Genomic DNA, 21,848 nt, shown 5'->3' on the forward strand with positions numbered 1-21,848 from the left:
CAAGTCAAGGTGCAGCCCCCTGCCCTTACCTACTGCTCTGAGGTGCTACGTGTCGCCCTGGGGTAAGTGCAGAAACCCTTCGAGAGTGAAAGAAAGTAAATTTCATTTTTCCACCCCCCAGCCGCAAGATTCCAGCATTCCAGGTTTTCTGACATTTTGGGGTTTTTTTAAGAGCAGCCAACATTCATTCGGTAAGAAATTTTTTTTTGTCTGACATCTTCCATTGCAACCTCCATAGGTACCCCCTTCAGTCCTACAACAACTGTGTTATTCACAGAAATGCTGTTAATGCCTTACAAGTTACATCCTGGCACTAAAAGCACACTGAATTACAGTCTTGTAAGCTTTATCATTTAAACAAATCTTCTGCCCCTTGGCTCCTCTGAGAAGTCTTGGAAATACACAGGGCATGCCACAAAAATGGCTTCAGAAGTTCCAGAGACAATGAAGATGGGATGCAATATTATTATCTATATTATTCTGTATATTATATAATATTATATATTATATTATTCTAATAATATGTGTTATTCAGAGGAAGTAAGTGAAAGTATCTTTTTTCATTCAATAAAATAGTATGACAATACAAAATTATAACTACTACTTAAACATCATCTCCTTCAAGTATAACTTAGAGTCAACAACTAAGATGCCTAAGTCCCCACATCACAAAATTCAGCACCTCTGTCTTATCTAAAACTATTTCAATGAATAGCTGAGGTTGGAAGGGATCTCTTGAGGTCATCTAGTCCAACCTCCTTGCGCAAGGTTCACCTAGAGCAGGTTGCACAGGATCACATCTAGGCAGGCTTTTAGTATTTCCAGAGGAGGAGATTCCATAACCTTTTTGGGCAGCCTGTTCCACTGCTCCACCACTCTCAAAGTAAAGATCATCCTCATATTTAGATGGAACTTCTGTTCTTCAGTTTGTGCCCAATGCCTCTTGTCCTGTCACTGAGCACATTTATTGCTCTTAATATATGGAAATAATTACACATTCACAATAAGAGCATTGTAATTAATTATAGAGAGATCAGAGTATTCAAACAAATACAAGACTTGTAATGACTTTATTTAGACACATTTTGTGTTTTTGCTGTCCCTTTTGAGAGATTGGTGAAAGAACATAAACTGTTCTGCAATTCCACATTTAATAAATGTACAGTAAGCCACAAGAGAATACAAGCTGGAGAAAAGTTTTGTCAGCATTTTCCCTTCACTGCTAGGTGCCAACACTATTTTGGTTTGCTTGTGCTATGCTTATGTACACCTCTCCCAGGGAGAGGGCTTCAAGTGAGATGGAAGCTGCTAGTAGGAGCGGATCGCTGGCGGGACGGTCTGGCAATCTTCCTCATTCAGAGTTCTGTCAATCACTGGCCTGTACTTCAAGGTAACCTAAAGGAAAAGGGAACAAAGAGCTTCAGGACAACAGGATTCAGAGAATGACAGCCAAACAACCCCAATAGTTAAGATCTTTACAGGGTCAGAATTCAGTTTTCAGTTCTATCTTTGGAATACCATGAAGCTGTTCTACTATACACCCAATACGTTTTGTCACCATTAAAAGAAAAAGCCTTTGAACTAGCCTGACACAAGGGGAAACACAATTCCAGCTCAAAAAGCAAAGTCACTTCCCAAAGATCAACAGTGCAGAATTATCACAATTTCCAAGGCTGTTATGAGAACAGCTGTTAACAGCAAAAAAGATCCTCAAGCACCAAGCTCAAAGTACCTTCCCAGTTGGGATATCCACGTACGACAGGGTGTGCTTTCTCCAGTGCTCCTCAAATGGCTTCCGCTGTTGCCCTTGGAGTGGCTTAGAGTAGTCAAACTCATCTACCCGTAACTGGGAGAAAATGAGATTAGTACAGACTAGAAGGTGTATCTGTAAATCACTTCACAACCACGAGATTAGTTGCATTTCAATTATACCTGTAAGCCAGCATGTCTTTGAACAGACAGCAAGCTTTCTCTTAACACTGCCTGTGTCCAGTTTGAAATGCTCAGCCTTAACAGGGGTTCTAAGGCAACTTTCCTTGCATAGGACAATTATTCTATTTATGCATCTTTACATCCTGTTTATGTATCCATAATATTATTACTATGGTCCTGGTTTACAGGTCTCTAATCACTCAGATGTGCACATGGAACAACTCAAGATCATCCTCAGTGTTCTATGTATTGGTCCTTTTATAAATGACAAATAAGAAGAGATAGAGCAGAACAAATAGAACCCCAAACAAATACTATACTAATCTTAATACATAAGACTGTACTTTGAAGACGTTACAACTTTAAAATAATCCATCTGAGGACACATAACAAGGAGATTCAATCCTACATTCAGGTCACAGAAAATATTTATACCTTATAATCCTCTCTGGCATGGGCACCCCGGGACTCTTTGCGAGCCTCAGCACCATAAATGGTTTGTAGAGCACAAAGCATCAGGTTCTGCAGTTCAAGGGTTTCCACCAAGTCAGTGTTCCACACAATACCTGGTAGAATATTAAAATACTATGGAAGATTGTCTACAAACAGGAGTAACACATGTGGGTGAACCAAAGGTGCCTCATCAGTTGCACTTAAATAACCAAGTTCTCTTTAAGATCGACCACAAGACATGGCAGTATCTGTCTGCATGGTGATCTGCTCAGCTGGAGAATGAAGACCCAGCATTCAGCCTATGAATAATCTTGCTACCTTTCTGCAACTCCTTTGCCTTTTCAGAAGATTCTTACAAAGCTCATAATTCACCTCAACTTCACATCATGTTCTGAGGGCAGCTTGTACCTTACACATTTAAATCCAATTTCAGTCTCTGCTTCTTTTAAAGATTTTTCAACCAGAAAATGACTGCTAAGGTCAAGTATTTTACATGATTACCGTGTTCTGTAAGTAGGGCTCTACCAAATATTTTGCAAGATTCAAAATGGTCAAAATCTTCACCCAAAGATTCAAGAAACATGTTAAGTTTACAGAAAAAAAAAAAAAAAAAACAAACCAAAAGCAAAGCTACCAACACTCTTCCCAGAGTACTATGGGCAACGTGTGTTCTTTGCTATCAAATTACCTCTGTCAAAAGTCTTTAGATGAGCCAGATCACCATAAATTTTGCTGAGTATCTCACAGCCTTCTTGGAGTACAGAACCAGTACGAAATACAGCAGCATGGTTTTGCATTGCCTGCAACACAGTAACACAAAATCAGTTTTGCTGATATGCTGCATAGGAAAGCATGAAACTTCCTCAGCTCCAGAAGAGCTTGATACGGAGCTGTTCTGAGTTCAAACTCATCTGCAGCCTGAAAAACCCCACATTCTTCCAGCCACCCCAAACAACACTGTATCATACAGACGGTAAACTACACAAGGGAATGACCATGAAGGGAATTAACACAAGTGATACAACCTTTGCTGCACACACAATCTCCTTACACTTCAGGGCAAACCCTGAAGCACATTTTGCCAAGTTGCCAAACCCCACAGTTACTTGCAGCTTGTCCCACCCTATCCCTGAGAGTTTCCCCAGGCTTACCTTCTGCATGCTAAGTCGCAATTCTGAAGTCCTTATGCTTCCATCAGCAAACCTTAACTTGTCCAGATTAGCAACTGACTCTTCACCAGCATTTGGTTTAATGGGGGGAACTGGCTCTCCTAATGAGAAAATTTCAGTAAGTTTGGTACTCAGGCTTGGGTTTGAATTCTGGCAGTTTCAAAGACTATCAATTACTAAAAATCAGATTTTAGTAAAACATAGATTATGTTTTCTTCCTCTGAGCTGCACACTAAGTGTCACTTTGCTAAAGTTCCACTAATTGTATCCATATATTTGAAGTTCTCAGTGGAATATGAATCCCATTCTTTCCTATAACAATCAATAAAGATTTTATAGGTTCACCTAAACTCTGCTGCTCATTCCTTCCAAGAAGCACTTGATGAAAATTCATCTAAACTATAGAATAAGCCTGTGGTTCTTACCACCTTCAGCTATGCTTTCCTTGTCTCCTTACATCCAAATCTCCCACCTTTTCTTGGATGTGTAAGGGACCAGGGCCAGTCAATAAACCTGGCAGTTAGATATAAGCTTTATCTTGCCTCTAATACTGGAAACCACATGTTACTGGGCAACAAAGCAAACACAACATCTTACTAGCACAGTTCATCTCACATGTAGCTTTGCATTCAGATTAATAAACCCCTTTCTACAATTTCTAACTCTGAAGAGCCACAGAATGATTACAAAAAATGTTGGAACAAAGCTAGACCAAATAGGCACTACAAGATCTAGGCAGATTCCATGAGGAATCATCGGTCTCTGCAGTTGCTGCAGTTTGGACATGAAGCAGTAAGAAAACAGATGACTACTTGAGGACTCCAGCTGCTCTGGCAATGTAACTGCCACTTCCAGTATTTTGTTGGGGTTGGGGGTTGCTTCTTTGTTTTCTCAGATCAACAACTGTGGCTGAACCAGATTATTTAAAAATATTTAAGATTCAGCAGTGAGAATCCAGTGAATGAGATACTGCAATTTTTAGTATCCATCTGCCACCACTTGCATATCAGTCCTTCTTATAAATAAATCAGCAAGGTGGCAGCAAATTCCACTATATAAAAGCACCAAGTGTAAGAGAGATTGTATTTTGATGTAAAAGATGGTGCAGTATGTAGAGAATACAGTCTTCAGATTCTGTGTTAATTTGTCAAAAATCCTAACTGCTCCTGCCAATAGCATTGGCCCAATTAAAGTTTTAAAAGGATCAATTACAAAGCAAACAGTAATGTCAAAACATTTTCCTGACAATGAACACACCTACAAAAAGCATAAAAATCTATTTTTTCTTTTTCTAACAAGAGCCTATGAGTACCATTCTAATTTGAATCAGGTAGCAACAAGTCTTCGTCGGGCAGAAATAGCATCATGAAGGCAAATGTCTCTAGAAAAGTGAGACTTACCAGGCTTGCATGTATTTGCAATAGTCAGGGCACAAGCACGGCCAAAGACCACAAGGTCCAGCAGGGAGTTTGCCCCCAGTCGGTTTGCGCCATGGACGGATGCAGAGGCCGCCTCCCCGCAGGCGTACAAGCCAGGCACCACCTTGTCCTCACCGTTCACGTGTGTGATCACCTGGCATTGCACACACTCCATTAGCACTCAGCCTCTCAGAACACTGAAACACTGCAAACCTCCTTGCTGGCAAAGGCCACGTGCATGTAAGGATTGAACACTGCAACCCAAAGTTTCCTCCAACTCTAAACACAGAATTATCCTAGTTCTAAAGGGCAAGCAGAAATGTATGCATACGTACATTTGCATCTGTATGTAGATACAGACACAACTAAACCCCAAGATTTCCTTACATATGCTTATGAAGAGTGCATAGTTGTGTGTCACCACAATTCTGCAGCAAGTCAGAAATGCAAAGGAATAAAATCTGATCTCACATGGTTTTAGGGCAAAATTTTACATTGAAATTTAACAAGTACACAAAGAGAAGAATTCAGTTGACACCACCACATGGACTTCCAATTAGTACCAGTTGGAAGATCTGCTTTAGCATTTAGATTACATGAACTACAAAGGACTAATACACATTAACTCATGTTACAGAATGCAACACAGCCCTACTTTGATCAATGTTCAATTGTATCATTCTCAGCTCAATTGTTGTCAGACCTCAGAGTAACTTCACTTTAGATGTTTTTTGGTACTCCCATCTCCAGATGGACTGGAACGTGGTTATCAAGTTTTTTTAAAAAACAAAACAATTGTGTGTTTTAAGTTATCTGACATCATTACTATATTATTATTATTAGGAATTGTATTAATGATCCTTACATTTATGAAAAACATTCTTAATGCTTTTCTATTTGGGAAGTAATTTCCTAGCACGATAATGAAGAGACAGCCCATGTGTTGCTCACCTGCCCTTTGTAGTTAGTAGGAATACCTCCCATATTATAATGCACAGTAGGCAGGACAGGGATAGGCTCTTTAGTGACATCAACTCCAGCAAATATCATGGCTGTTTCAGAAATCCCTGGGAGACGGGTCGCCAGCTGCTGAGGTGGCAAGTGGTGCAACTGCAAGTACACATGGTCTTTTTCAGGACCACAACCCCTAGCAAAAAAAAAAAGCAACAGTGGAATACATAACTGGAATTTACAAACACTAGTAGCATTTCTAATCCAGGTTGTTTCATTTGTGAAAATAAACACGTTATTTTTCAAATTTTATCTGACAAAAATTATCTAGCATATTTAATAAGACTGTGGCATTTGGATGAATTAAAGCCATTTTCCAATTCCCAGCTTTCTTTTCACAGTAATTCATATTATTTAGGACTTGTAAAACTTAGCAATTAGTCAAGAGAACAGAGAACTGAATTATTTTGTTTGTAGTAAGAGCACATGCATTCAACTTGTTTGAGCAACTGTCTCCAGACATACTGAATTCAAACAGGAGACTTAACATCATCTGTTCTCTGTCAGTATCATCAGGAAGTAGCAAGAAAGATTTCTGCCTTATACAGAAAATCAGCTTAGTAGTCATTAAAGTTCACTCTCATGAATTGCCATGTGCTTATCAAATGAACTACTGCACTTCACAGTCCAGTACGATTAAGAGTTTATTCTGCAGCTTTGTTGAGAACATTTAACTAACCTTCCTTCACGGATTTCTATGGTCATAGAACGAGACACCACATCCCTGGAAGCCAGATCCTTGGCAACAGGTGCATATCTCTCCATGAATCTTTCACCTTGACTGTTGATCAGAATACCTCCCTCTCCACGACATCCTTCTGTGATAAGGCACCCAGCCCCATATATACCTGTTCAAGAACAAAAATGCCATCAAAGGAGGTATTTCCACACAGCTTCACAATAGGATGAACAGTGAATAATCAAGGTCTTCTCAAAATAGTAAGAGGTGCAGATTTTATACCACCCTAATCATATGTCTAGGAACTGTCCCTCAAGTCTTGTTACTCTTTTTGAACACTCTTTCTGAAAGATAATTAAGTTGATTTGGGAACACCCACAATATTTCAAATATTAAAACTGGAAGTGATCTGCACCTATCAATATGTCAGGAGAATTATATGAAGGTCTTGTTGACCCTCAGCAATTATTTTAAGATTTTTAATAAAATGGAAGTTGATTATCTCAAGGTCCATTTCCTCATTTTTGTTCCCTCTTTTGTGCTGAAGCAGTACACGATGGCTTCAAATCCTGTGGAACATAAAAGCTTACTTGGTATCCTTTTCCTTTAGAGAAAGGAAATTGCTGTTATTCTGCAGCATTGGCCATCACAGAAAACAAAATTGCAAACTAACTCATGCACTTAATAATTATCTTAAAAACTACGGAATTATCATACATGCGGTGAAGCTCCTTTAACTAGAAAAACCTTAACTAAGTAAAAGGAACATTGGATCTCTATGATAAACAGTAACACTGTAAAATAATGCAAACCATTTACAAAAAAATCACATTATGAGGTAAAATGAAGCATTTAATTAGCTACAAATCTAGTTTGTGATCACTGTTATTCATGGTTTAGATACTGATCATGTGCTAGAAAACCATAGTTCTAAATATATACCTTAACTTCAACTACTCCACTTCACTGAAGATGCTAGTATGTAATTTCCCAACATTTGTACCTATCCCATTGCTCTAGTATCTAGTATCTGATATCACATCCCATAAAATATCAAAGGCAATGGAAATACAAGTTTAAGAGGTAGTTTCAACTTGTAATTCATAAAACTTCTTAGTATTGTAAGGACAGTACCTCAAAATTAATTAAACACTGTTTTTTAAAATAGAACAGCTGACAACTTTCTCACATTATATGTCTTACTCTCAAATTTATATTCAGCAACACCTGCAGACTAGTCTAAATACATGTCACAAACAACTACTCAGACGCTACAGAAAAGTGCAAATTGCCTTGAGCTAATTGAACATAATGCTTGTGACAACATCACGCTGGTGACCTGTCACTAGTGGGGCTCCACAGGGCTTTATCTTAGGTCGTCTTCAACACCTTCATAAATGACTTGGACACAGGATTATTAGGGGTACTGAGCAAGTTGGCAGACAGTACAGAACTGGGAGGAGCTGCTGATTCCCTTGCAGGCAGGGAGGCCCTGCTGAGAGACCTTGACAAATTAAAGAGGGCTGGGCCATCACCAACTGTATGAAGTCAAAGAAGGCAAAGTGCCAGATTCTGCACCTGGGATGGAGCAACCCTGGACAGACTGGGGAAGGAGATGCTGGGAAGCAGTGCCATGGAAAGGGACCTGGGGGGCCTGGTCAATGGCAAGTTGGCCATGAGCCAGCAGTGCCCTGGCAGCCAGGAGGGCCAGCCCTGTCCTGGGGGCATCAGGCACAGCATCACAGCCAGGCAAGGGAGGGGATTGTCCTGCTCTGCTCTGAGCTGGGGCAGCCTCACCTCCAGGGCTGGGGGCAGCTCTGGGTGCCACAATATAAGAAAAACATTAAACTATTAGAGAGCATCCAAAGGAGGGAAACGAAGATGGTGAAGGGCCTTGAGGGGAAGTTGAATGAGATCACTTGGTCTGGTCAGACTGGAGGAGACTGAAGGGAGACCTCACTGCAGTCTGCAACTTCCTTGTTGCAGGGGAAAAGGAGGGGCAGGCACTGATCTCTTCTCTGTGGTGATCAGTGACAGGACCCAAAGGAATGGCCTGAAGTTGTGTCAGAGGAGGTTTAGGTTGGGTATTAGAAAAAGGTTCTTCACCCAGAGGGTGGCTGGGCACTGGAACAGGCTCCCCAGGGGAATGGTTATAGCACCAAGCCAGATAAAAGTTCAAGAAGTGTTTGTACACTGATCTCAGGCAAATGGTGTGACTTGGGGTGTCCTGTGCAGGGCCAGTAGTTGGACTCAATAAACTTGATGGGTCCCTTCAAACTCAGCATAACGTGTGACTCTGTGACATTTTAAAATAACATGAAAATCTGTTTGACTAATTAGAACTAATGCTGTAAGCACTACTTAATATTCTATACCTGTAGGGTGAAACTGCACAAATTCTAAGTCCTGGCAAGGGAGTCCAGCTCGTGTGACCATGGCAGTGCCATCACCAGTACTGGTATGGGCAGATGTGCAGCTGAAGTAAGTGCGGCCGTACCCACTGCAGAACACAAAAGTTAATAGAATTAACAGGAAGAAAAATTGAAACATCACTACAACATACCTCTAAATTATGCTCTTTGCACAGCAGTGGAAAGGGTTAATAGGAAAAGTACTCAGTTTTATCACCTCCTGTGCTAGTTCAACCAAAAGAAAACAAAACTAATTTAGCCCAGTTTTGCTCAACCATACTCGAAAAATGGCTGGTGACAGAAGACTGAAGAAAAAGAAAACCAATTCCAAAGCAGGATCATTGGGTTAGGATTAGAAGCCTTTCTGCCAGAAAAAAAAAATGTTATTTCAGAAAGTTCTTTCAATCCATACCATTGCATTTCGTTTGAACTATCACTAGCAGTTTTATAAAAAATAGCATATAATGATGGTTTAGATTGCCCATATGGCCCTGGTTTTAAATTCTTAGATTTTAAAACTCAGTTGTCCAGGTATTAAACATGAATTATTATGCTACAAACATCTAGTTAGCCTCCAACATTATTGAAAACAGTCAATTAGCCCAATTTCAGGACAAACTCCCAGAAGAAATAGCAATGTACACATTCCATGTACTTCAAAGTACACAAGCATGCAAAACACATCAGAAGAACAAATTATGTAGGCAACCTTTTACAAATTTATTTAAGTGTATCTTTTACAGATACATTGATAAATATTTTTTATCTTGAAATAGATATGAGAGAGCCATAAGCAGCAAAAGACTAATTCAAATAGCATTCTAATAAACATATACAAACTTTGCAACCAAGTAATGTTAAGTTCACACATAGTATGATAATTTTATCCTAGAACATTTAGAATTACAGTGGCAGTATCTTAATGAAATAGAGGGATTTTGACAAAAGCTGTTTCCTACAGGAAATTCAGGACTCTACAGACAGACATGTTGGCAGCATTGCAACAATGCCTGTTTTAAACAGCATGTTTTAAAAATCAAAGACTATGTGAATCATATATATTACTCTTACACATTCTTACTTTATGACACTGTACTAGAATTCAGAATAAGACCTCATACCAAAATTATACTTGGTCACAAAATTAGCATGTGCCTTATTTCAGAGGGAATGACTGAATTCAGTTATATTGCTTTTAGTGTGGGGGGAATGAACTCATAAATTATGTTCTGTTAGTCAATGTATCTTCTTCTCACTGTGGATCCGAACACATGTACAAGCACACAAACTCTAACTGGTAACACTCCCAGGTTTTGGTCCTTCATCACAAATGTTACATTACCCAGTGGCAATGACCGTGTTCTTTGCTCTAAAACGATGTATGGTTCCATCTTCAATGCAGAGGGCAATAACACCACGGCATTCTCCATTCTCCATAAGTAGATCCAAGGCAAAATATTCAACGAAGTAGCTCGTATCGTATCGAAGAGACTGGAGGAAAATTAGAAAAGGAATTTTTAGTGAAGTAATCTCTCTTAAAAACTGTCAATGCACATGGGCTGTATCAGGATAAAAAAACATCCTCACCAGCTCTCAGGGAAGACTATTTCCTCATTACTATTTATTAAAGAATTTCCTAATTCATCTACGCTAGCTCTAAAAGATACAAGTAGCGGCACAAGCACTTAATTCTGAGCAGCCAGGAGCCAGGCAGCAGGACTTGACATTTCACTCTGCATCTGGCAACAAGTTAGCCAGCTGCAGTCCTCCATACAAGCACAAGCACGCTGCACTTAAGCTCTCCCAGAGAAATGAGAAACACCTCCAGGAGCCCAATAAACCAGCAGGAGCAGCAGGCACTGAGTCAAACATTCTTTCATGCCCTCAGGGATTACAGCAGTGTTTGGCAGCACTGAGAATTTGTATTGCAGCAGAATACACAGTGTGAACCTGGAGGAGAGCAATTAGCTGGCTACCAAGTAAATAAAAAACAGTAGCTACCAGGTACTTGGATTTCTGGTTTCAAGCTCATTACCATTTTCAAATAGACAGCACTTCCTTCAATTATGGCTTGTAGAACTAATAGGCAGACATGCTGGAACACTAGTCACCTACTTGCCATACAACAAGCTCAGGAATGCATAAGAAGCCTTAATTTATTTACATCTTGTTTCCCCCTCCTCCCAGGTCGAAGATGAGTGAAAAAAATGCTGGCTTGTACCTCTTTTCACAGTTCCCCAATGCTGCTGCGTCAAATTTTTGGAAATAAAGGGCTTTTGAGAAAATGTTTACATAACAGTGTGGAACTAGTCCAGACCACAAAGCTGACAGTGTACACTAACTAGCACCTATTGTCTTCATCTCTCCACTCTGCCTCATGAAGGAAGATAACCCAAAACTGCTATAAGCCATATCCCTGGATTCCTCATTCATATGTGAACAGCTATTTAAAACAGCTGTTTAAAACAGCTATATGTTCGTTTGTTTTGACTTTTTTTTTTTGCAAACTCTGGGGGAGAAAGGAAAAAAACAAAACCCAGTAAATACAAATGCAAAAATCCAAACCAAGTTAACGTCACAACCGCTTACCCTGCCATACAGGGTATGCAAGAGTGAATGTCCTGTCCTGTCTGCAACACAACAGCATCTGTGGGCCTGTCCTCCTTTTCCAAACTGAAGAGACTGTCCACCAAATGCACGCTGATAGATTTTTCCTTCCTCAGTTCTGCTGAACGGCATCCCGTAATTTTCCAGCTGTGGAACCCAAATACAAGCATCAGAAACACTTGTGTATCACAATACGACAAGTTATTTTAAGGAGATCTCTTTGGAAGCTAGCCTGTGTTATTTATAACTACAGCTGACATCAAATCCTCTAAGTCTCACCTCTATCACTGCAGCTGGGGCTTGCTCAGTCATGTAGTGTATGGCATCCTGGTCACCCAGCCAGTCCGACCCTTTCACTGTGTCATAGAAATGCCATCTCCAGTTGTCATCCTCCATGTTCCCCAGGGCAGCATTGATCCCTCCCTGAAAATGAAAATCCATTTTCCTGGAATTACATTACTCAAATACAGCTTTAGTAGGTTTACCTCCTTTCTATTAAAAATTACATACCAGATATACACCCGTGTACAAGAAACAAAGGCAAGCCAGATTTAATGTGACTGTGAAAAACCTGTGAAACTCCACAGTTTCACAATGGCTTGTCCTGCTTTTCTGTGTAACACAGTGAATCACAGTTACACTGTAGTCAGAGAAGCAGCATTGCATCTTGATAATGTTCAGACATGGGAAAGAAAAGAGAGGCAGTATAACAAAATAAAAGCATAAGGGGAAATAAGGATTTTAAGAACAACCGCAAGTGAGATTTAACAAATGTAACTTGCAATGTCATTAGCTTGGAAGCAAAATTAAATGCAACTGTTACTTAATATAAAGTCTGGCAGTGGTAAGTTCATGGTTAAACTCGTATGATCTTAGAGCTTAATGATGCTCTGATTTTATTAAATACTACTCTCTAAAAAGTTTCAACTAAAAATGCGATTTTCATAGAAAGAAGCATGGCCTTGAAACAAGAGGTTCAAGTGCCCCGTTCCTAGAAACACTTGAAGCCAGGCTGGATGGGGTTCTGAGCAATCTAATGTAATGTGTGGAATCCTTGCCCATGGCACAGGCATTGCAATCTCTAAAGTCCCTTCCAACCAAACCATTTTATCATTATCCTGCATCCAAATCAGTTTTCTGTCAGCTAGCATTTTTTAAACACTCTGCCTCATTTCTCACCTGTGCAGCAACAGTATGAGAGCGGGTGGGGAACAGCTTGGTAACACAGGCTGTGTTAAACCCAGCTTCTGACAAACCAAAGGCTGCCCGCAGACCTGCTCCTCCTGCACCCACGACAACTGCATCAAACTCATGGTCCACTACTGGGTACTGCGTAGAAATCTGGAAAAATAAACCACTGTTATGACCACAGATAGCTCAAGATAAGTCCAACAAGTTTCATAAAAACACAAGCAGGATCAGTGTAATGTCCTCAACAGACTTTTGCAACAACTGCAATATCTGTTATACTCTCTTGATTGGAAATAGCCATTAAGAAGAGCCACACATTTCAGCAACTCAGTCTCACAAGCACCTGAACACAGCGCTCCACTAAAAGCCTGAAAGTTTTATGTCAGTCAAGCATTAAGTGCATTATTGAATCACAATGCAAAAAGTACAGACATACCGAGTCAGACACCTTTGTGGAGGCATTTTTCTTCCCATAGACCGTGAAGTGTAAGTTCCGTGCGGGAGCCTGGCATGCTGCTGGCCACTGTGGAAAGAAGCCAAGACAACCATTACGGAACAAATGTCTCCACAGGATACACTTATGGCATTCTCAGCTGCCCTACATTTCTAACAAATCTTCACTTACCACTGGTACCACATGCACAAGAGTATTAATGTATATCAGAGGTACCTGCACTGGAGTTCTGGCTTTCCTATAATAATGCCATATAAACAAATAACCTTTGACTGATGAGAGAATAGTCTGCAGTTAGTGTCCCAGATGATCCACTATTGACTTCCCCAACAGTGACCAGCCTCTCAGACCTGCCTGAGGTTGCACAGACAGAAAAACATGTCTGCAATTAATGCTGAAGTACTCTTGCACATTTTTCATAATTAAGCAAAGATGAAGATTCGTGAGAACCATGGGAAGTAATGGAAAATTACTCTCCTGACAAGTAATCCTCAGAATTTGGAATATTTCAGATGGTCACAGTACTGAAAATTAAAAAACAGTCTTAGAGACTGCTCCTCCAGCTGAGCATTGCTTCAAAAGTCAGAGATATTTCTCTTTTTCTTTACGAAATTAGCAACCAATTTAGAAACATCTATTAATACACAAACTTAATACAAGGATGCTAGTTTTACCCTTCTGCAATGTCACTCCCTACTCCCTGACTTGCTCAAAACCAAACCAACAAACACCACACCCAAACGTACTCAGTATGCAGTCTTTGCTTTGATAGATTAAAATAACCAGAATATTAGTCTCCACCTCTCCCATGTATCGGAACCTGGTATGCCTTTGTTACACAGTTCAAAAATTAAGTCCAACTCAGCATGTACAATTGCTGAGAACAGCAACACAAAGCCACATTACTGATCTCTCCAGTAACATCAGCACCTCCCTATTTGAAATACAACCTAAAATGCACTGGCATAATATCTGCAGCTGTTACATTCATGGTCCCAAAGCCTTACAATATGTTAACAACCAGCTCTTCCCTCCCCAAATGTCCACCTCTTTCCCTATCTCTGAAGTGAACTCCAGTACACTTTCACCAACCTAGTTTTATCATTTCTCACACCAGTTTCCTCAAATCATCTTCTTGCATAACAGCAAATCTACTGTGTCATTATACTTGCTAGCACATTTCTGGTTTCTGCAGTTTTCTTGGATCAGTTCCTAATACCTATTCATAAGGAGTTCCACCAATACCTTCCTTCAGGAAGCTCTTCTCTCCCTGTTCCACATTGCTACTACCAGGCTTTGAGTTCGAACAAAAGTCCACAAAGCAGAAAAAGATGTCATACTAAGTCTAAAGGAAACACTGATTGCAGTAATCCTGAATTGTTAGGGCACCAGGAAGATCATGGCCCTTTTGAACTAGAAGTCCAATCAGGCCAGTTCACTGCCATCTATGATACTGAGACACTTTTTAAGCCTTTCCCTCTCTCTGTAGTTGTCTTTTCTGCACTTGATTTGTAACACAAATACAACTACAGCTGACTTTTGTAATCCCAAGCTCATTATGGGCAAGCAAGATGAGAACTATGGGAAGAAACTGAAAACTCCCACCTCACCAAGGAGAAGAATCATCCTTCAGGCACAACTTACAGCCCCCTAGCAAAAACATGCCAGACTCCTCAACAGCCCTTTCTGGGCATAATCACCAGCCAGGTTGAAACAACTCAAATATACACTGGCTTCCCACATAGGTCTAGAATCACAGATCAGGCTGGAAAAGGCCTCTGAGACCATCGAGTCCAACCAATGATCAAGCACCACCGTGTCAACTAGACCATGGCACTAAGTGTCACATCCATCCTTTCTTTAAACACTTTCAGGAATGGTAACTCCACCACTTCCCTGGGCAGCCCATTCCAATGTCCAATCACCCTTGCTGGGAAAAAAAATTCTTCCTGATGTCCAACCTGAACGGCCCCTGGTGCAGCTTGAGGCCGTTTCCTCTCTTCCTGTCACCAGCTGCGTGGGAGAAGGGACTGACTCTTATCTTGCTACAGCCTCTCCTCAAGCACTTGTAGAGAGGGATAGACTGCTCTCTAAACCTCCTTTTCTCCAAGTTAAAAAGCCCCAGCTCCCTCAGCCACTCCTCTCAGGGCTCATCTCGGACTCTTCACCAGTTTCGCTGCCCTTCTTCAAAGTGGCTCCAGCACCTCAGTGTCCTTCCAGAATCGAGAAGGCCAGAACTAGCACAGCGCTCGGGATGTGCCCTCAGCACGGCCGAGTACAGCAGCACCATCACTTCCCTGGTCCTCCTGTGCACACTACTGCTGATACAGAATGAGCCTAGAGCGAGCTTTCTATCCCGGTGCTCGGGCCGCACGGGCCAGGCTGCCCCAGGGCCTTTCCCTCGCACATCCCAATGCCGCTGCCTCCCTCAAACCCCGCTCAGGGCCCCAGGCTACGGCGCTCGCTTCCCGAGCCGGGAGGCGCGGCCAGCCATGCCCACAGCCACCCACTCCCAGGAACCTGCCCCCGGGACATGAGCTGCGAGGTCTGTGCCGCTCTAAAGTAGCGCCGGAGAAACCGAACCTGCCGGGGCTGGGGAGATAACCGGGCGGGTCAAGGTCACGGAGGATACTGCGGAGCCGGGCCGCCGCCGGCGGGGGGAAAGCAGGGCAAAAACAAGGGCAAGAACAGGAACAAGGACATGGGCAAGGGCAGGAGCAAGGACAGGGACAAAGGCAGGGACACGGACTCACCGCCCGGGAAGCCGCGGCCGGGCGCAGCCAGCGCTTCGCCAGCCCCCGCGCAGCCGCCGCCGCCGCCGCCATCACGCACCGCAGACCTCGGGCGGGGGAGGGGGGGGCAGCGGGGCGCGAAGGGCGCACGCGCGGGGATGGCGGAACAGACCAACAATGCCGCGGGGGGGGGGGGCACCCACGGCGGTATCACTCCACCCAAGAGAACTGCGCAATGGAAGATTCCAAAACAGCTCCTGTTTTGAGAGTGAAGAAAATTAAAAAAAAAAAAAAAAAAAAAAGCCAACAAAATTAGAATTGTGTTATTGCCACTATTTTTCCTTGGTGAAATACTGAAAAGTGTAGTTCTCCAATACTATAAGATTCAGCCTCTTTGTCTCTCTGACAGCGCCTGAAATTTTGCGTAATAAACACGCCAGAATCATTTTCTGAAGTTGTGGGAAAGACCATTTCACAGACATTAGACTTGGACAGGAGGGTGAAGACCGTACTGTCCCTCTAGGACAGAAAGCACACTCAGCGGCTCCAGACGGTGCGTTCCGATGCCGCTCCCGGCCGAGTATGACCGCCGGCGTTAATGGAGCCAACAGCGCCGGCCGGGGGCGGGAACACAGCCCGGCGGCGCTCCAGCCCGGCCCACTCCCCCTCTCTCTGCGGCTGATGGGCCGGCCCGGGAGGGGGCGGGGCCGGCAGGTGAGTGGCAGCGCGCGGCGTCCGCGCGCTCCTGGGCTTGTGCGTGGGGGTCCCGCCGGGGGGGGGGGGGGACGGGAACGGGAACGGGAACGGGCACAGGAACGGGAACGGGAACGGGCCCGGAACGCCGTGTCGCGGCCGGGGCTGCCGCTCAGAGCGCGGCCAAGCTCCCTAGTGTCAGGGCCGCCGTCCGAGGGGCTCGGGCAGGATTCCCAGTCCCCCAGCGGGAGGGGAAGGTGGCAGCGGGAGCGGCCCCGCCCTGTGCGCGCTGCTGAGGCCGCGTCTCCCCTCCGTGCATCGCAGGTGCCTTCATGAATAACTTAAACGAGCCTCCCAACTGGAACATCCTGCCCAATCGGCGCGGTCCCGGCGATGACGGCAGCCGCTGGAATTACGCCCTGCTGGTCCCCATGCTGGGCCTGGCCGCCTTCCGTGAGTAGGGGCGAGGGCGCTCCCGGAGTGCGGTGTAGGGCCGTGACTGGGGACTTCTCTGGGCCTTCTTGTTTGTAAACAGCCAGCACTGCTGGCACCGCCGAGGCAAAGACCACTTTGCATGCTCGGAGTTGAATCCATATTTAATAAGCTCCAATATACAAAGCTCTCCAAGAAAAATGGATACAATTTGTGCTGAAGAGCCCAGAGGTAACAATGCCAGATGTTGCTGATGTATTTATTTACTGGGCCTAGAAAGTTCTCCATGCAGTATCTGCATTGGAAACCTTCAGTTTGTTTCTCCATGATTTTATTTTCCTTCTCTAATCCAGTAGTGATACTATAGACAATAAAAGAATAGGGGTGTTTTATTTCAGAGAAAGCATGATCATTTGGAGTGGCTCACTGTGAAATAGGGACCACAGAAGTACATTTTGTTGGGACATGTAAATAGAAGTGAGTGTCATTGGGAAGGGCAAGAAACTAAGTTTTTTACCACTCAGTAGCTTCATTTCAGGCATAGCTAATTAATCATACCCTTCGTTGTTACATGTTATATTTGATTCTGAAGTCTCATTTATATGTGATAGGTTGGATCTGGACCAGAGAATGTCAGAAAGAAATAGAAAAAGAGAAACAAGAGTACTACAGAAAAGAGTCAACTTTACAGAAAGACCTGGAAGGCAAATACCGGGATATAATCACGGAGAACCGTCGGGCAGTTGCTCATCTGGAGGTGGAGCTGGAAAAGGAGCGCAACAGGACCCTGAGTTACCGTGAAGCCCTCGTGTCCCAGAGCCGCAAGCTGGTGGAAGAGAGGAAGCTCCTGGAACAGCAGCAGGAGAAGCTGGAGCAAGAAAAACAAGTTCTTATGCGCTCTGGGGCAGAAGGTACCTTGTACCAGAGTTACCTGGCAAAGGAAGAAGAGTGGCAACAGAGAGCCAATATTTTACTAAAAGAATTTGAAGAGGGACTGAAGGAAAGACAGGACATCTACTGCAGTCTTGTTGTACCCAGAAGTCAGAGACTAGAAATAGAGAAAAATCTGCTAGTTAAAGCGGCAACTAATCCTGTTGCTATGGCTTTAGATGTGGAGAGTGGCTTAAAAGATATTTTCAAACATGATAACTACTGTGGCAATGTGCTGAACAGAACCAGAAGTCAAAATGGAAAGCTTATGTGGCTGTATCTGCGATACTGGGAACTGGCTGTTGAACTGCAGAAATTCAAGAGGGTAGAAAAGGCCATGTTGGAAAAACGCTAGGTAGGGGAAGCAGTGGGGTTCCGTGTGATCCACTGTGCATGGTAGGGACAATCACAGTTGTAGTCTGAAGCTGTTAAATCCTTCTGCTGTGTTGCCATCTCTCCTCCTCCTTGCACTTGTATTTGCATGGGACATGTGCAGTGCTGGTGCCTTTCCTCTCACTAACAACACATGTTCTGGTGAGCTGTGCATGCTCCTAAACTCCATGAGTGTGTTTGTGTTGCAGTATAGGGATACATGAACTCCCCAGGTATCAGAAGCAGCAGAACAGAACTCAGTGTAGAGGGATTTGCCTCATTGATGGTCACACTCCAGCAACAGAGAATGGTCATTTGTCTCCCCCAGGTGTGACAGCACAATATGTTCCTTATCCCTAACATTGTATATGGTGTCTCGACATTGTCTTTTGTTATTGCTATTATTTTTTAAACATTTGTTTAAGCAAGACTTGATTTTGAGGCAGATGTTTGGGAGAGATGGTGTTGGAGCCAGCTGCTTGACACATAAATCCTATGTGCCTGTATGTACAATTATATAAATATATGTGTGTGTGAGTGCATGTGTGCGTGTATGTGTTAGTGTTCTGAGAGGGGGAGTAGTTTGATCCTGTTTCAGATTAGTCAGTCTTGCATTGTCTTCCAGCTTAATATACAAATAGTTCTTTATAAATGAAACATCCAGAAGATGCTAATTCAAATAACACATAAAAAACAGAATGGTGTTTCATTGGCACTTAGGACCCATTCTCAGATTCTAAGGAGTGTATAAATTGGAACTTGTATTTTCATATATTGGAGATACCTGAAGAATACTTGCTATTCCCTCAGGCAAGGTTTTAGCTGTAACCCAACAATGTGCCACCCTTATTTATGTCCCCATGCTGCTGCTCTGCCTCTCAGGACACTGGCTGTCTCCTGGCTTGCTTGCAGGAACCTTCCCATTGCACCTGGCTCTGCACTTTGGACAGGTGCTGTTGGTTATTTGCAGATGGGAACATAAATGCAGCCTGCACTGGTAGCCACTACTCCCTCTGCACCTGTCTCTCTTCTCCCAGAACTGAAGTACATACTCTTTTCTGCAGCTCTGAAATTTTGTGCTTGTGGTTCACCACTTTACATACACGACCATGGAAGTCTACAGATACACAAACTTTACCAACTTCTAAGAAAGGGAGCTTTTTAATTTAGCTAGTAAAATAAAATAGGTTTGGTAAAAATAATAAGTACAGTGAAATAATACAGGAAAATAAACAGATCCAGATTAAAAAATCCAACAATAAACACATTTTAAAAACCCAGTGCATTTCAATTTCTTAGAACTTTGAGTATACTTTGGGTCATGTTAGCAGTAGGAACTACCATTTTTTCAAATGTGCCATGTATTTAAAATAGTAACAACTTTTTTCTTCCCCCTTTCTAATCCAGCCTTAGATCTCAAAGGGGGAGTGTTTACCCTTTCATTTAGACATCTAGTCTTTGTTACCTGACTTTGATTGGTGCTGGTAGGTTGTCAGTTAATTAATTAGCAGTTTATTATCTGCTGATGGCTAGACTTGACAAATGCATTTGCTCTAGGCAATCATGTAGAACCATGTCTTGGAAACAATCCAAGCTAAATGAATCCCCGTCTTCCTGCAGATGTGGCGTTTTTCTTTTACAATTTTCTCCTGGTCTCATTTTAGTCTGAGCACAGAAGACAGCAGATAAATCTTTTGAAACAATGTGGACAAATAAATCCAAGTTACTGAGCAGAAATATCTAACATGGAACAAAATTTCTGAGCAGAATAGATGTTTCCCAACTACTCAATTTTCTGGTGGAGATTTTGCTCACCTTGGTAGTACCAATTATACTGCTGTGTTGACTTATTAATCCTTTTTTCATACAGACTTTTTGAATGAAGTTTTAGTAGACAAACTTGGAGAAAAAAAGACAGGTCACAGAAGGCCCACAGTTTGTCTGGGTGCCAAGTGTATGCAGGTTGGGAGATGAGAACACAATTTAGTTGCTATTTGTGTGGGACACTCTGAGCCAAGCTGCTACAGCTGGACATAGGCACACAGTCTAATTGCTCGGGAGAAAAAATGAGTTTGCATAACCTGTGTGTAATTATTCAAACCTGTAGTTTGAATAAGCCCATGTGTAATTCCTTCAGGATGTGAAAAGTGGCTGTCCAGCTGTGGCACACTTCACTCATTCCTGCAGGCAGTTAAACCACTCTGCTGACAGAGCAGACAGTGAATCAGTGCCAGTGTATTTGAGATTCATGCCTTGAATTTGTACAAGTTAGCATTAAAAGGTCAACAATTTTATGCTTTTTCATTTTTTCCTAGTTTGTCACTCATATCACTCAAAATATTTAAAGAAAATGTAATCAAGGGTAAAATACTGGTTTTTTCTGTATGAATATGTACAATGAAGCCTTACACACTTGAATGTTCAGGGTTGAATGCAATGTAGTAAAAGTTTGGTATTCACTTCCTCTTTTTTAGAAGTGTCATTTTTATTTGTACAACTGATAGAGCTATTGTTCGTGGACTCTTTGCAGATCATTGTATCAAGACAGAAGGGTTATTTCAGAAGGCTTTTTATAAGTGTATAACTGATTTAGAAGCACTGGTCCCATTCGTTTCTACCAAAACTCATATCTGTGTGTATGCAATGTACTTCTGAAATCTTCACCCTTTGTAGGTTGTTATACTGAAAATCTAATGTAAGTTTTATCTTGCCCAGCACTTGTTCTGAATTGGTTAATTTGTTGGAACTGCCCATATCCATGTGCAGAATGCAAGAATCATTTGTTTTCAAAGTATTTAATGAACTTAGTTTTATTATAAAATTGTCACTCAGCTGTAAAACAATAACAATTAATAAAAACCTTTACATATTTCTGTACTGTTTTGTAACTTGGGCAAGATGGGAGAAATGGAATTTGCTACTTTATTCAAGCCTCCTAAACTAATCACACCATTTTAGGTTTACGAACTACATTTTTTTAAATTGGCATGTAAAAAGTTTTGGTCTTGGTGCAGGGAAAAGAATATATTACAAAGATTTTTTTTTTTGTAGGAAGAACATAAGTGCAGAGCATTAACTAAAGACCTGGGGTTAAAGGTGACCATCCCTCTGAAAGACTGGGGACATTCCTTCGACACTGTTGTGTAGGATATTCTACCTTCCTCCAGAATCCCTCTGATGTCTCATCCTGCATGTTAGCTACTTTTCATTTCCCTCATCTTCCTGCTCTCTGTGAAGAACTGCAGTGCAGCTGCTCTAGGACAGTGTTCAGACACTCTGGAAATCCTTGTTCCTTTAATAAAAGATGCTCAGTCTGTTTGTATTTGACACAATCTGTCACCATCCTCTGTCTCTTTAAAGCGTG

General features: G+C 42.2%; 2 protein-coding genes across 2 annotated transcripts; one reads left to right on the plus strand and one right to left on the minus strand.

Annotated features, from left to right (window-relative positions):
- Positions 1–1,051: 1,051 nt before the first annotated feature.
- SDHA (succinate dehydrogenase complex flavoprotein subunit A) lies at positions 1,052–16,351 on the minus strand. The gene is made up of 15 exons (XM_079302495.1): positions 16,079–16,351; positions 13,308–13,394; positions 12,860–13,021; positions 11,960–12,103; positions 11,663–11,827; positions 10,416–10,564; positions 9,038–9,162; positions 6,663–6,831; positions 5,924–6,119; positions 4,955–5,126; positions 3,537–3,655; positions 3,074–3,185; positions 2,368–2,498; positions 1,733–1,846; positions 1,052–1,395 (listed from the first exon to the last, which is right to left on the minus strand). The coding sequence occupies exons 1-15, from the start codon at positions 16,148–16,150 to the stop codon at positions 1,309–1,311; spliced, it is 2,004 nt and encodes a 667-aa protein (XP_079158621.1). The 5' UTR covers positions 16,151–16,351; the 3' UTR covers positions 1,052–1,308.
- Positions 16,352–16,686: 335 nt separating this feature from the next.
- CCDC127 (coiled-coil domain containing 127) lies at positions 16,687–21,357 on the plus strand. The gene is made up of 3 exons (XM_079302515.1): positions 16,687–16,771; positions 17,075–17,203; positions 17,794–21,357. Exons 2-3 carry the CDS (start codon positions 17,083–17,085, stop codon positions 18,465–18,467), a joined length of 795 nt encoding a protein of 264 aa, XP_079158641.1. The 5' UTR covers positions 16,687–16,771; positions 17,075–17,082; the 3' UTR covers positions 18,468–21,357.
- The last annotated feature ends 491 nt before the right edge of the window (positions 21,358–21,848 follow it).

Source organism: Erithacus rubecula (genome assembly GCF_903797595.1).
Source record: "Erithacus rubecula genome assembly, chromosome: 3".
NCBI classification, from domain to species: Eukaryota; Metazoa; Chordata; class Aves; order Passeriformes; family Muscicapidae; genus Erithacus; species Erithacus rubecula.